The 15,074-nt window shown below is 39.9% G+C and overlaps 1 protein-coding gene across 8 annotated transcripts in view; it reads right to left on the reverse strand.

Annotated features, from left to right (window-relative positions):
• Positions 1 to 15,074, reverse strand: part of LOC134792759 (myelin transcription factor 1) — a 303,293-nt gene that overhangs the window by 21,518 nt on the left and 266,701 nt on the right. For 5 of the 8 annotated variants that reach the window (XM_063764070.1, XM_063764071.1, XM_063764067.1 and 2 more), the window contains 9 exons: positions 7,145 to 8,187; positions 6,330 to 6,402; positions 6,020 to 6,060; positions 5,018 to 5,176; positions 2,446 to 2,701; positions 1,960 to 2,157; positions 1,649 to 1,856; positions 850 to 998; positions 162 to 259 (listed from right to left, as the gene is read on the reverse strand). In XM_063764070.1, coding sequence (XP_063620140.1) covers positions 162 to 259; positions 850 to 998; positions 1,649 to 1,856; positions 1,960 to 2,157; positions 2,446 to 2,701; positions 5,018 to 5,176; positions 6,020 to 6,060; positions 6,330 to 6,402; positions 7,145 to 8,187 — 2,225 coding nt within the window. The remainder of the gene's footprint in view (positions 1 to 161; positions 260 to 849; positions 999 to 1,648; positions 1,857 to 1,959; positions 2,158 to 2,445; positions 2,702 to 5,017; positions 5,177 to 6,019; positions 6,061 to 6,329; positions 6,403 to 7,144; positions 8,188 to 15,074) is intronic. The other 3 variants (XM_063764074.1, XM_063764075.1, XM_063764068.1) reach the window with 2 other exon arrangements.

Consider the following 15,074-nt stretch of genomic DNA (forward strand, 5'->3'; position numbering starts at 1 on the left):
CTATTTTGGTACAAAAGTCATAAATATTGCCTTGAATTAAGGTTAAAGGTGCCAACAATATGGCAGTTTACTTAATTTCAGCTTCTCATAGCCTCTTTCTTCGAAGGCTGCCATAATTGCCAAAGTAGGTACCTATTCAGCGTCGGAAGATATCGACTTACCGGCTGCGTCTCTATGGTAGGCTTCTAGGTACGGGTGGCTGCCTCCGCTGTCGGGCGTGGATTCCCTGCTGTACGAGACGCCACCGGGGAAGCTGCGACTGGTGACAAATCGCACCCATTAGATTAATTACTCCCAAGTGATTAACATACAATTAAGGGAGAATATTCTTCAGTCTAGTCGGCGTTTATTAGACGAGGAAAATATTGGTGTATTATGGTGTAGTAACTTAATGAATGGTAATATACCTGTCGAGAATATTATTTAATGAAATGAAAAGCACGAGCGCCTTTATGTATTACGTAAACGTAATTAATCATTGAAAATTGTAAGATTTCGAATTGATGGAAAGACTAACCTAAAGGTCGTCTCAAGATTCTAGTTTAGTAGGACAGGTTTTCAGAATAAAACTGATAGTCCAAATTACAATGGGTTGGTATGTTTGTGTTTCAACTTAGTGATAAAAACAATTCTTCGACGAAAAAATATGAATATAAAATTGCTATGTTAGCCTAAAGCTGGGACAAAAAAATTAGAAAAAAAATTAAATTACAAAATAAATATGGCTCTCCACCTGCTCTCCACCTCTTACTAAACAAACATGCGATAGGAAAATATAGTCAAGTGAAGTGGCCTAAAAACAAGTTACATAAAATAATCCTAAAGATTCCTAAGAACTGAAAGCCTCACCTATGTGGTAAACGTGACACACTAAGGTCGAGGGTCTGCCCCTGGGGGCTCGGGACCTGGGGGCTCGCGGTCAGCTGCGGCGAGGCGCCCGGCTGCGGGCTGCCGCGGGCGCCGCCGGCGCTCGTGTACACGGGCGACGCGTACGGACCCTGGTGTGAACAAACTGTTAGTAAGTGTTAACTTAAAGGCTTCACGCACCTTACTTATATCAGTCATCCTAACTAGGATCCTAAAAAAATGTTTGTAGTTAGTGCAGCTAGACTCTTACTAAACTCGGTTACACCTTTACGATTTAGGATTCTGAATTAAGTAAGATGTGTGAAGCGCTTAAGGTAGCCAAATTACCAATAAGCGATCGTGCTCCAAGGTCAGTTCGTTTTAGGCCGAAAGCCCATTGCGGCGCTCGGCAAACTTACAATGCGCATTGATTGAAAATGACCGTCGATTATCGAACAAAATCACAAAATTGAAACAATATAGGCACAACAACAAGTCTCGTATTTGAAGTTTAAGTACACCGCAGTGGGGTTTCGCCTTTGTTAAAGGTTTATAGGTAAATTAAATCGCTTAATTCTGACCATGAAATTACTTGTTTTGTTATTATAACTCTATATAAACGTGGCAATATAGAATACCCTACCTAGTAGCGTACATACATTACACGAGTTGACTGTAACTTTCAGACTTTAAAGAAAAGTGATGGATGCTTCTTTTGATAAGCGCATTGTTGTTGCAAATTTGTAATCCATTGCCACTGACGGAGCTGACCCTTATTTAGACCATGGGCACGATATCTCACCTGTGGACTACCGCTAGACGTAGAAAGATCTATGGCCGGTCGAGGATCGCGCGGGTCGCGCTGGCTTGGACTGCGCGGCCGCTGAGCTTGCGCCGCCGCGATCTTCACCGACAGGTTGATCGCCGAGAAGCCCGGCGGCACTCCCGGCCCCATCGCGACCGCCCCGACGCCCCCCACTCCGGTACTCGCTTCGTAGTGGTACATTGGTCTAGGAAAGGGGGTTCAATTTCAATCATACCAAGGATTTAGACCCGATTCGATAGTTATGTCTCGTTTACCACATAGTTGACCCTAACCTTATCTAGACATACCTGGGGTAAATAGGTCCGGAGTTAGTTTCCTGCTCGGACTGGTCAGTCTTCATGGGTGTGGGGAGGTGGGGGTCGTGGTAGCGTTCCTCCTCCCAGCCGTAGGGGCGTTGGGGACACTGCGCGGGGTCGTACCGCTCGAAAGCGGGGACTCCGTCGTAACATCGCGATTCGTAACCGTACCGCGCTTCGTTCATTTGGCTAAGGAAAATTATAGATGCTCAAATTGTCTGTAGAACTCCAAGGTACCTAAAGCATGTCAACGGCGCAAAAACTAAACATATTTTAATGTTTGAGAAGACTTAAAGTTTGCCATTCAATTCATGTTCTGGGTCATCAATCATTCAGGGCTCGTATCATCTTTTAATACAGTTCAGTATAGGTACAGTAGGTAATTAGTAGGCAACTCTCAGAATATTCTAAATTCAACTTAAATAAATTGTATTTCGATATTATAGCGACCCCAAGAAGATATAAAGAACGACTTACCTATAAGACCGAACGTGGTCGTCCGGCGGCCGCTCGTAAGGCGACCTCTGGTCAGGCGGCGCGCCGTACCCGGCGTGGCGCGTCTCCATGCCGGGGGAGTCGCGCTCGGGCTCGGCGGCCTCGCGCTTCGGCACGATCAGCTCGGGCTCGCGCTTCACGGCGGGGCTGCGGGGCGACGCCGCTTCCGAGCGCTCCCGGCTCGGCGTGCTCTCTATGGTAATCGTTATTGGGGCTGGCGCTGGCACTGTGGGGAGCCCTGAGGAAAAGGACGATGGTCAGATGAAATGCAATAGATTGTAGTAGTAATAAGTTTTTTGTCAAACATTTCATTTTTGATACATACTTTTATCGCTGACTGTACTGAGCTTTCAAGGGGCATTTAATACCAATGAGTCCAGCGCGTTAGGGCGCCGCCATAGCAGCCTGACAACGAGCTGTGATTGCTCCGGCTTAAGCCAGTAATTCCAAAGTTTTAGACGGTGCGAGAACTCGCATGCGAGGAGATTCATTACATTGCGTTATTTGATCGATCGGCTGAATTAATGTAACCTCAATGGTCCGCAATGTGATTCGGTCAAATTGTGTTTTTTGAAAAACTAATTATAGCCAGCCTTTTATGAATGTAGTATGATACCTTAGGGTATGGTGCTTTACGCACACTAGCGTCCCTTCCCCTCCCCCTGACGCAACCCCCCCTTTTTGCATGAAATATGTCCCGGTTCACAGTTTTTTACATTTTTTGAGGAAAAAAGTGTCAATGAAAGAAATAATCCTTAATCAATTCTTAATAAAAAAGGTCATATTCATTTTTAGGGTTCCGTACCCAAAGGGTAAAACGGGACCCTATTACTAAGACTCCGCTGTCCGTCCGTCCGTCCGTCCGTCCGTCCGTCCGTCCGTCCGTCTGTCTGTCACCAGGCTGTATCTCACGAACCGTGATAGCTAGACAGTTGAAATTTTCACAGATGATGTATTTCTGTTGCCGCTATAACAACAAATACTAAAAACAGAATAAAATAAAGATTTAATTGGGGCTCCCATACAACAAACGTGATTTTTGACCGAAGTTAAGCAACGTCGGGCGGGGTCAGTACTTGGATGGGTGACCGTTTTTATAGATAATGGTATGGAACCCTTCGTTTGCGAGTCCGACTCGCACTTGGCCGGTTTTTTTTATATGATGCACCATATTCATGTATTAGCTTGTCAAAATTCGAAATAACATAGTTTTTACTTAGGGTTCGAAACTGATTTATTATACACGGTGTAACATGAGGAAACCGATTAATTTTAACAGCGTATTCCTGATCATATTTAGAGACCAAAATGTCCTATAAACTTTTTTGAAATTCGCCTAGTTTCAGAGTTAATACCAATAAAAAAAAGCTTGTAAAAAAGAACAAGTTTTTATTGTTACGTAGTGCAAAACGCCTTTTTGATGGCGATGTTGCTACTATGGGATTTAGTCTAAATATCCTTATTGATAGATGTCAAAAAGTGACAAGTAACACTTTGCAAAAACTAAGTTTTACGAAAAAAAAAGTACAAATCCATTTTAAGTGACAAGTTCACCAATAGCATTTACTTTTTATGTACAAATACATTAAAAAAACTAAAAAAAAAAAACCAATCAAAATAGTTTTTTGGCGAAATTGACCTAAAATCATATTACATCTTTTCCTTTTTTGACATCATGTATACATTTTAGGAAAAAAGTGTCAATGAAAGAAATAATCCCTTATTAAATTCTTAATAAAAAAGGTTATATTCATTTTATAACACTTATTATACAAGGTGTTCTCAAGAAATGCGAAAGATTTTATTTCTGAGGTCAAAAGAAGGAAAAAAATTAATATGAGTTTAGGTCAATTTCGCCAAAAAAAATTTTTTTGTTTGTTTTTTCTTTTCAATTTTTTGAATATATTTGTACATAAAAAGTAAATGTTATTGGTAAACTTGTCAGTTAAAATGGGTTTTTACTTTTTTTTTTTCGTAAAACTTAGTTTTTGCAAAGTGTTACTCGTCACTTTTTGACATCTATCAATAAGGATATTTAGACTACGTCCCATAGTAGCAACATCGCCATCAAAAAGGCGTTTTGCACTATGTAACAATAAAAACTTGTTTTTTTTTTAAATTGGTATTAACTCTGAAACTAGCCGAATTCCAAAAAAGTTTATAGGACATTTTTGTCTCTAAATATGATCAGGTGCATCATATAAAAAAAATTAATATGACCTTTTTTATTAAGAATTTATTAAGGATTATTTCTTTCATTGACACTTTTTTCCTAAAATGTATACTTTCCTCAAAAAATGTAAAAAACTGTGAACCGGGACATATTTCATGCAAAAAGGGGGGGTTGCGTCAGGGGGAGGGGAAGGGACGCTAGTGTGCGTAAAGCACCATACCCTATGGTATCATACTACATTCATAAAAGGCTGGCTATAATTAGTTTGTCCTCCCCATACATTAGAACACATTTAACCGAATCAATGTATAGGTAACTAAAATTGTATACGAGTTCGCGCGCCGTCTAAATGAGCCCTTAATGTTAATTAGTGAAAGTTACCAGTGAGCCTAGCGCGCTGGGATCTCGCAGCGGCCTTCCTCGCAGCAGCGGTCGGACAGCCAGACAGCGAGCGGTGAGTACTCCGGTTGGAGCTGACGTGGCCGCGCCCGTTGCACCCCGGCGTGGGGCACTTTAAGATCGTCTCGTGCAACGCCAATACTATATTTTGGGGAAAATTTTTCGTTTATAGATAAACAGGTAGGTAAATTTAAATTTCCTAAAACTCAAATCGTGAAATAATTCCGGCCAAGAAGAAGGACTACAAAAACAACCAAGAAGTGTTATTGTAAAGTTGGAGATTTCACGAGTTGACCTTAAAAAGAAGTTAGAAAACTTTTGAACAAGTTTTATTAAAGTTTTGAAGGTCGTATTCAAAGGGCTACTTTAAAAAGTTCGCTTACAAATCTATATCTATTGTGAAATTGTACATGACAAGAGCAAGGTCAACGCGATAAGACTATCTACTTATTTGCATAAAGGGTATCTACTCATAATGTTACTAGCGAGAATAAAATTTATCGTATACCTAGTGCGTTGGCTTGGGTATATTTATGGGCACGACAAAAAATTTAAATGGTTTTTTGTTTTCTGGGAATCAAAAGTTTTGGAATATTATATACCTAACCTTTGTGGCCGAACATTCTTGAGTACAATTTTAATTAAACACATATGTTATGGTGAATGGAGCTCAACGACATTTACAATAAGCGTAATCGATATTATTTATATGTGATATTGTTTACGAAAGTACCCATTTTTACATGTCCACTACTTCTACAGTATACTTATCTAAAGTTAATTTAGCCAAAACAAGGTTAATTCTAGGCGAGTAGAAATCTAATCTAGTACATATGCTACAGTTTTACTAAAACAACTATGTAATAAGTAGCAAATAATCAACGTAAAATAAAAAAGTGAAACAACATACGAGTCTTAATAAGAAAACAAAATGGTAAAGAAAACCGAAGAAGCTCTATTTGCCATTAAAATCACATTACTTACTCTCCGGTGTAACTTTATCCTTTCTTGGACATCCTGACAGACTGGGGGAGCAAACAGTTCACAAATCAATATCGTCAAGACACGTTTCAGATCAGTTTAACTTTAACTACTGCGTAATACGTAAACAGTACTAGACCCTTAGCCTTCAACTCTGAAGTTTAGCAGTTTACCAAGGTTAATTGTTATGAGCGAAGTTGTGTTCAGAACCATGTAATGTAGTATTTTGTTCAACATGTTGCTGGGTTAATTCCAGTAAAGTTACTATTGCAGTTACCTCGATGACTGAAATACATGATGATCATCGACTCACCTCCTGTGGTGTGTGTAGAGACCGGTGACGTGGCCCTGCCCATTGCAGCCGGGTGTGGGACACTTGTTGCCTTCTGTGAACAAATCGACCGGTGCACAAATCAGTATTTCCCTAATCATCAGGGGGGCGTGGGTCGATCGATACGGGCAGGCGTGCCGGCCGGGGCGTACCTGCGCGGCGCCGCCCACCCGCCCGCTCCAACCTCACCCCGCACAACACTTAAAAGAAAAAATAAAGAACGCCAGGCGGCTGCGCGGCGGACTCACAATTTTTCTTTCAGGAAAAACGGGGCGGCACGTAACCCCGCCCACCGCCTGCCTGACCGTTTTTATTGCGCGTCGCCCTAACGTAAACCCAGCTATCGCCCGACAATACGAGGAAAATATTTAACTGTTTTATATACTATATCCACGTAGGTGGGGCCTTCAATGTAACCGTCGCAGACTAAATTATGAGAGGCTTCTTACAAATGAAGGATGATTTGTTGCCAGCGTCTGTTGCGGACTGGCATCTGCTCGGACAGATGAGGATTGTTTTGAATGATAAAACCCATTTTGAGACCTCTTAGTTGAAACTGTTATAATGTATACGGTAAGTAACAACAGATACTACATTCCATTCATAGAAGGCACATAAATTGTCTAGACAGTTTAGGAAAGATGGTTTCAACGGAGAACATCAGGTTCCGCCGCGGGTAACGTTATGAGTTATCGAGCGACCTTGAAACAAACTTGGGCGAAGTTGATAGCGTGGAGTTCGACGTTATAGTAATGTCGTTAAGGAAGTTTTAGGTGTGTCGCTGGAGGTGGTTGTACCTCTGTTGACCGGCGGGGAGAGTGCGGCGAGCGGCCTAGAGTCGCGCGTCGGTGTGGCAGAGGGAACCGTCCGTGCCTCTTGTAGAGCTGTTGCTGCACGGGACCCCGCGCCCGCAGGTTGCAACACTGTGTACTGCTTCGGGCCCTTCCCCACCGAGCTCTTATCATGCTCGTTAGAATAACCTCCGAAGGGTTCGCTGGGAAACGTCGCTCCGTGTAGCCGATGCTTCACCTCCGCGGGTGGCTTGAACGCGGACTGCGTCGAATACGGCAATGCTGCTGTCGCAGCTTTGTAAGCGTTGTATAAAGACTGCTTATTGACCGACATCGTCTCACTTTTACGCTTCGGCTTAGTTTCTCTGTCATCATATTTGTCGTCATGCCGGTCAGACATATCTATCTCAAGTTCATTGGAAGACGAATCAACTAGCTCATCAAAATTTGGCGCATCGTAGTGATTGGAATATTTTCCGTGTTTTTCATACTCATCGTCACTTTTGTCGTGCTCTAAACGTGCGACTTTCTTTATTTGTACTTCATTTTCAATGGAACCGTTTCTACTTTGTTCTTCTTTTCTGTGGCGCTGTGAGAAGCTCTTTTGCGAGCCATCTGCGCTGTCGGAAGACGGGGAGGGGGAAGACGGAAGCATTTTGTGCGATTGTTTTTCTTCGAAGAGGTTTTCGAAGGCGTTAGCGTCGTCGTTTTCGTCGCCGCTGTAGTTTTGGGGTTGTTCTCTGGACCAGCTGCCGGAAAGTGTTTTTAGGGCCGCCTGCGTTTCTCTCAGTATTGTTTCTTCGTCGTCGTTTCGCGCAGGGCCGGGTCGGTACGGAAAGGTTCGGCGTCGGAGGTCGTCTTCCCGGCGTTCGTCGTCTAAGAGACGTCGCCTACGTTTGCCGGCCACTTCCTCCTCATCCATCGAGCCCTCACTGCTGTTACGCTCCACTCTCCGGTCGGCCATCCTGAACGACTCTACATCCACCCCGAACTCCAGCCTCCTCTTGTTGATCTGCGCGAGCGACGACTGCGCGCTCAGCGGCGCCGTCCTGCAACAAACGGCTCCGTCAGACTCATCCCCGCGTCACGTGACACATTCACGTATATCAACATTAATATAATTCAAATATTGTACTTGCGATTCGATTTTCCATCCACAATCACAATATTTTTACGCGGAAATGATTCTAGGCGTTTCCCATCGACGTTGAAACACTTTAAGCACTTGTTTATTATGTTTGGTTGCACAAAAATCGTTCCCACGTAAAAACCATTTCACTCAAGAGCTTTCAGACCAAAAATAATTTTACATGGTAGAACAAGAATGTAGGTCGAAAAGTTTGAACTCGAGCATGAAAAGTTAAAAAAAGTTCATAAATTTTACACAATGTTAGCAAAAAGGAATTTGGTAATACAATATCGCGTCAAAAAGCAGTCCAACCGATTATTCCGTGCGATGTTCTTCCTAGAGCGCCCAACACGAGTTAGAAGTTAATGTCCGAGGTTACACATATTCTGTTAATTTGGTGAAAAACTTTTGTACATACAGTAATTTCGTTGCTTCTTTATATTCAAAATGTGATCACTATGCGCATAATTACCGAGAAAAAACTTTTGTGCAAAGGGTGAAAGTTTTCATGAAACTTTTTCAGTTCTGTCAAAACATAGTTCAACTGGAACGGTTTTTTTTCACGGTTTATCGGTTGCCATGTTTTGTTGGCCAGAGATAAGAAACTATTTATAGCATACCTATCCGTGGAGGTAATATACCTATCAAAAAGGAGATTTACAATTTTTTTTATGGAAATATTTAAAATGGATACGTAAAAACATTTTCATGAAAAAAACCGATAATCAGACAGAATAACATACTTATGTGATAATAATACATAGGTTAACTGCCTGGTTTGGATCGGCAATATTTTACATTCATTATTTTACAGTAAGATTATGCCCTAAGCTGCGTCTGTAGCCATTACGAATCTATTCGAATTTATCCGCTTTATGTAGGTAATTTTGAATTACGAATTACATTAGCAATACACTCAACTGACGATTGGTATTTCTGGCTGATGTCTCCTCACAATAGTTGACCCATTTCCAGTCTTACAGGCCTATTCGGATTTCGAGATAATCACAAGATCTTGAGACGATTAGAGATCAACTAGATCTACATTAGATATCGACTAGATGTGACTTGGATATCTAAGTCATAACTTGTCGAAATCGTTCAAGAGGACCTCCAGAATCGCGGAAACGTCAAATTTGACATATCTATCTTACAAATATCTTTAAATTATCCGTATCGTAACTTGTTGAAGTCTAGTAGAAATCTAATTCATTTTCCGAATCGAGCCGTTAGAGAGGGGCCCTACTGTAGACCTAGCAAGGAGTGGCGTGATAGTATCTCACCCGTGAGGTGGACTGGAGTTAGACCAAGATAAGTCTGCAACGATTTTGATAACACGCGCAGTGCAAGTGTTATTTATAGCTCATAATTTCATAGAAGTTTGACGTTTAATATAACACTTGCACTGCGTGTGCTATCAAAATTGTTGCAGACCTATTTTGGTCTAACTCTACCAATTCCTCTCTAATGAATAAAGCTAGAAAAATACGGGTAGTCTATCTCGCGAGCGACATACTGTTGCGCCGCTCCTGTGTGTGCTAGGCCGGCTGGTGCGTTGCGTTCCGTCGCGTCGTCGCAACGCATTTCATTGGGCATGTCATAAAAAATATATACAAATATACAATTTCGCAGCGTCGACGTTGCGGCGACGCTTGCGACGAAACAACGCGACGTAGCGCAACGCACCAGTGCGGCCGGGCCCTTAAGTATTCACAAAAAAATTTTTTTTCTACTCGTCGACCGTAATTCTTGAATTAAGATTTCTTATACCAAACTGCAATTGGGTATTTTTAATCTACGGGCTCCCAACTCAACTATAATATTCATTTCGATACAGTTTAGTAAATTGTAATGAAATTGACCAATCACAGCTCGCCGCGATCAAGAGGACGAAACAAAACCATAGCTCAAATTAATTATTTATTTTAGGTTGTATAGTAGAAACAATTGGTTCATAAGTCAGAAACGCGCATGTGACACCCTTAATATGGCAACATCCATAGACTACGAAAACCACTTACTGTTGCTTGTTAGTCTCCATAGGCTACGGTGACCAAAATCGAGAAAACAACTGTCTAAAAATTGAATTTAGCGCGGAGCAAGTACCAGGGCCTCATGAGTTACGAGAAGGTGTCATTGACCAACCCGCCGAGCCGCGGCGGCCGGGACGCGTACCAGTATGAAGGTATCGCGGCTGCTCGCGTATTTTAGCTGTATACTTTTGGTTTGGTTTGTTTGTATAATTCTACTAGTTTAAAGTATTATTTTTGTTGCTCGTAGAAAAAGTATTGTATACAATGGTGATATAATCAAGCTTTACAATCTCGTACCTTATTTAGACAACTCAGCAAGCTTCGTTGCCTAAACACGGTACTCGACTGAAAAACTCTATTATATCACGATTGTATAAAATACTATTCTTAAATTTAACTGGTTTCATTAGGCAGCTCACCCGTTTATCTCACATTTACATCCTAAGAGGGTAGGTAGTACCAAAAATTTCTAGTTATACGCATTTTTATGTAACTATTTATACATTGAAAGAAGTTTTAAGGGTTGTATTAAAAATCTGCAATATTGGCACAAACCAACTCACAAATATTTTATAGGATAAAGCAAACTTTCTATATATTGATGTTGCAAATATTGCAGGCTATTTTTATTTTATACTTAAGTACCTACATAACAATGCAGTGCCCTGACAGGGTTTGTGGTACCTAACCGTACTGTTTTTTAGTTATAAGACCTATTGTTAACCCACAAAAGAAATAAATCAGGAATTATGACTTATTAATGAATTAATTTACTGATGGTCTTAATGATGACTTCGACTCATTTTCGACTGTATCGTAGTCATTATTTACACCTGATTTACAATGACACATTGTTTAGGTACACAATCAATTTTTACACGGTAAAAACGGTTAAGATTCTCAATGAGTAGCAATATGAAAAATGCATTTAAGGTATAAATGAATAAATAAATAAATATTAGGGGACATCTTACACAGATATATAGCGTATATCGTCAATATTCAAGAAAAAAGTGTGATTATACTTCACCACAATAAGTCCTTAATGAAAATTCTCAAACAATAGTACGAACTATACATTATTGTCTCATGCATACTGCCGGAACATGCTAGAAACTTTTGGAAAGATCCTCGTATAATAGAGAAACCGGGTTGTCGTCATAATCAACACACATATTTGTTACGAATTTTGAACTAATTCCGTTAACTGTGTTAGTATAAATGTATGTGTCTGTTGGAGTTTCAAATCAATTTGAGGATACGAGCTATTTTTAAATATTTGCGTTCAGATAAAGTGCTTGTTGTACACCTTCCTGAAGAGGGACACCGCAACACGTGAGACACGGTAAGAGATATCCCTATTCAGAAAGTTGTAAGAAGCGTTTAAGTACCTAAGAATATTTAACCCGTAATAATTTCTTGTACAGTCAACGGTAAAAATATGGTTGTAGACAACTTACTCAAAAATATGTCCCATAGTTCTTAATTCACTGACATAAGAGTTATGGGACATATTTTTGAGATGATTTGTACACCCATATTTTTACCGTTGACTGTAAGTACGTCGATAATTTATATTAGTAGGTAAGTACAGTCACCTGCAATAATATATTACACAAAGAAGACAGCAAAAATATCTGCCTCGATCTTATTTGTATAGCCATAAGAGCGTGTCACATATTTTTGCGGTCTTCGTTGAGTTGATTATTGCAGGTGACTGTCATACCTATTCTAATAAACTTTATAACCACATTTAATTTTTGATATGCCCTACACTAAGTAGAAATTAACTGTTCGTTGACGTTGTTGATCATAAACAATATTCATAAGTCAGGAACAAATATTTGTGATGAACACAAATAAATGCCCTTACCGGGAATGGAACCCGGAACCTCCTGATTCGGGCGCATTAAATCATTTTACGTACCATCGCCCACACTGTTAACTATACATCGGTGGACCGTATGCCTTTTGTAATAACGTCCACTGATATACAGATAGGAGTGTTGCTGTTTGTACCTATAGATAGGACCTATTATCGCGTATACTAATAGTAGTAATAGTAATATAACACCCAGTCTAGACGGGACAATCACATTGCCAATTGAATCAAAAATTTATTTGGAGTCGATCTCATCTCATCTCACGTACACATTACACAACAATGGGGTTCGAAGTATTTTACAGATGGTGCCAGCATAGGTTTTACTTGCCAATCCTACGAATAGTGTCAAATCACACCCATATATAAACCTATACACCACACCCATATATACATCTATGTTAAACTAATAAAATTCTTATTCTGATCAATGTTTATTTTTTTGGAATTTTAAGTATGACAATTTAAGCCAAATCCCATAGAACAAAACTAGGAACAGGAAAACCTATGCTGCGCCATCTATAAAAAGACCGGTCAAGTGCGTGTCAGACTCGCGTTCCAAGGGTTCCGTAGATAAGTCCGACTCACGCTTGACTGCACATTTCTAATAGGTTTTCCTGTCATCTATAGGTAAAATACTATTATGTTTTTTTTTTTTTTCAAAATTGTAGACCCAGTAGTTTCAGAGATAAAGGGGAGGAATGGTCGGACAGACAGACAGACGCACGAGTGATCCTATAAGGGTTCCGTTTTTTCCGTTTGAGGTACGGAACCCTAAAAACCATTTGTCGACCGCTGAGCTCTTAAAATTCAAAAATGGACCCGAAACGTTTCATGAAAATGAACTTAATATAAGAAAAAACCCAGTTTTATTTTAGGTATATAAAAAAAATATCAGGTTTCTTAGATACAATTTTAACAGGGCTTTTGATATATTTTAATAAGACTAATATTGCTATGGCTCGAAAACATATATTATATATAATAAGAACATACATTGTTATAATTAGTAATGAATGAAATAAATGCATTTGTATTTGTTTTATACGAGTACTACAGTGTGCTACTTACTGTCTATCCAACTTTTGTATGTAATTCCTAGTTTTATTTGCAAAAAAGTTAATTTCATTTGTTGAATTACCCGCTAGATCTACGATAGAGTTATATATATCTTTGGTAGAGTTGAACCAAATATATATGTAACTCCGTATAAGATAAATAAAGTCTAAGAAAAAACGTGCCTCGGTAATCAAGAAAAACTCATTCTCGGATAGATGGCGCCATACCTTTGGCCTATTCTCGGCTAGATGGCGTTGACGACGCCGTTTGATATTTAACAATTTTAACACATATCAGTGAACGAACATGGGTCAGTATGGAACAATAAAAAATAAAAATCATTTATCCGTATACATATTTAGATTAATTTATACATTTTCAATTTTATTTCAAGTGTTAATCGTGTGTCGATAGATGGCAGTAAATGTACCGTGACTACAAAATTTACTATGGCAAAAGCCCTCTATACTATCTATTCTCTTTGGTTGAACCAAGAAAAGTCTGCAACGATTTTGATAGGTCACAGAATAAATAATAGTTCTAGGTACAGGAGACTCACTCTCTATCAAAACACGTCTGTTACGATCAGGACAGATATGGTCGCTAGGTGGCGACAGCGCCACGCGCGGTTTATGGCTAGCCACCAAAATTGGTGTGGAACGGATGTACTTTTAGCTACCTGTAGCAAAGCGACGAAATCGCGGAGTGAGCCACGCCTGACGCAGTGCAAGTGTTATTTTAAACGTCGTACTTCTATGACATTATGACGAATAAATAACACTTGCACTGCGTGTGCTATCAAAATAGTTGCAGACTTATCTTGGTATAACTCTACATATGTACCTACTTACATTATTGTATGTGCATATGTATGGTCAATAGGCGTGTTTTTATGTTTACATAGGTTTTTACACTATCTAAAGTCTAAACAAAGCACGCGATCACGTAAGTACCTACTTATCGACCGGGGCAAAGTTGGGAGTCTGTGCAATATGCCTCGGGATAGAATCGATGGTCCTTGACTCACCGGATGAGACCCAGTAGGTACTAACGTGCGTACGTGAAGGGACTAATGATGAGCAGAGAACTCGATTCCCACCGGTGTGCAAATCTTATTCATAAAAAATGAAAATTCAGACATTATAAAAATGTAAGTGAATTCGTAAGTACTTACCTAAGTATGTGTATGTTAGAATCTATGCTCTTGTCCAACCTATTGATACGTAATGTAGGTTAGAAAAAATTTAAAAAGTTAAATTATTTCTAAAGAGACCATTTTTTGCATTTTTTCTAATGATTCTGACTAGGGAAATTGAGCGTCATGGAGGCTTGAACTCACTAACTACCATAGCATTTTTTGCGCGTTAAAAGGTAAACACCCGCGATGGACTCAGTACAGCAAGTGTTCGCAATCGTACTGAATATTTTATAAATATTTAATAATCTGTTCTAAATAATACAACATATAAAACGAATGGCCAATTTTAGCCATTCGTTACGTAGTTTCAATATCGATCGGTTTTGGGACTTTGGAACTTGAGTAGCCTTGAGTGGTATTCCATGGCCTTTAACAAAACGGAATCGCTTTAGCTTTAGTATAAGGGCTGATTTAGAAGGCGCGCGAACTCGCATGCGATTTTCATTACATTGCGGTTTTTGACCGGTCGGTCGAATTGGACGTAACCAACAGTCCGCAATGTAACTAAAATCGCATGCGAGATTGCGCGCCGTCTAAATCAGCCTTATAAATCATTTGGTTCTTCTGAGTTCTTCTTTAGTATAGCTTGACTGTGATATGCATAATTATGTATGTAATACTATTTAGACAGAGTT

Source organism: Cydia splendana, chromosome 8, assembly GCF_910591565.1.
Source record: "Cydia splendana chromosome 8, ilCydSple1.2, whole genome shotgun sequence".
Classification (NCBI taxonomy): domain Eukaryota; kingdom Metazoa; phylum Arthropoda; class Insecta; order Lepidoptera; family Tortricidae; genus Cydia; species Cydia splendana.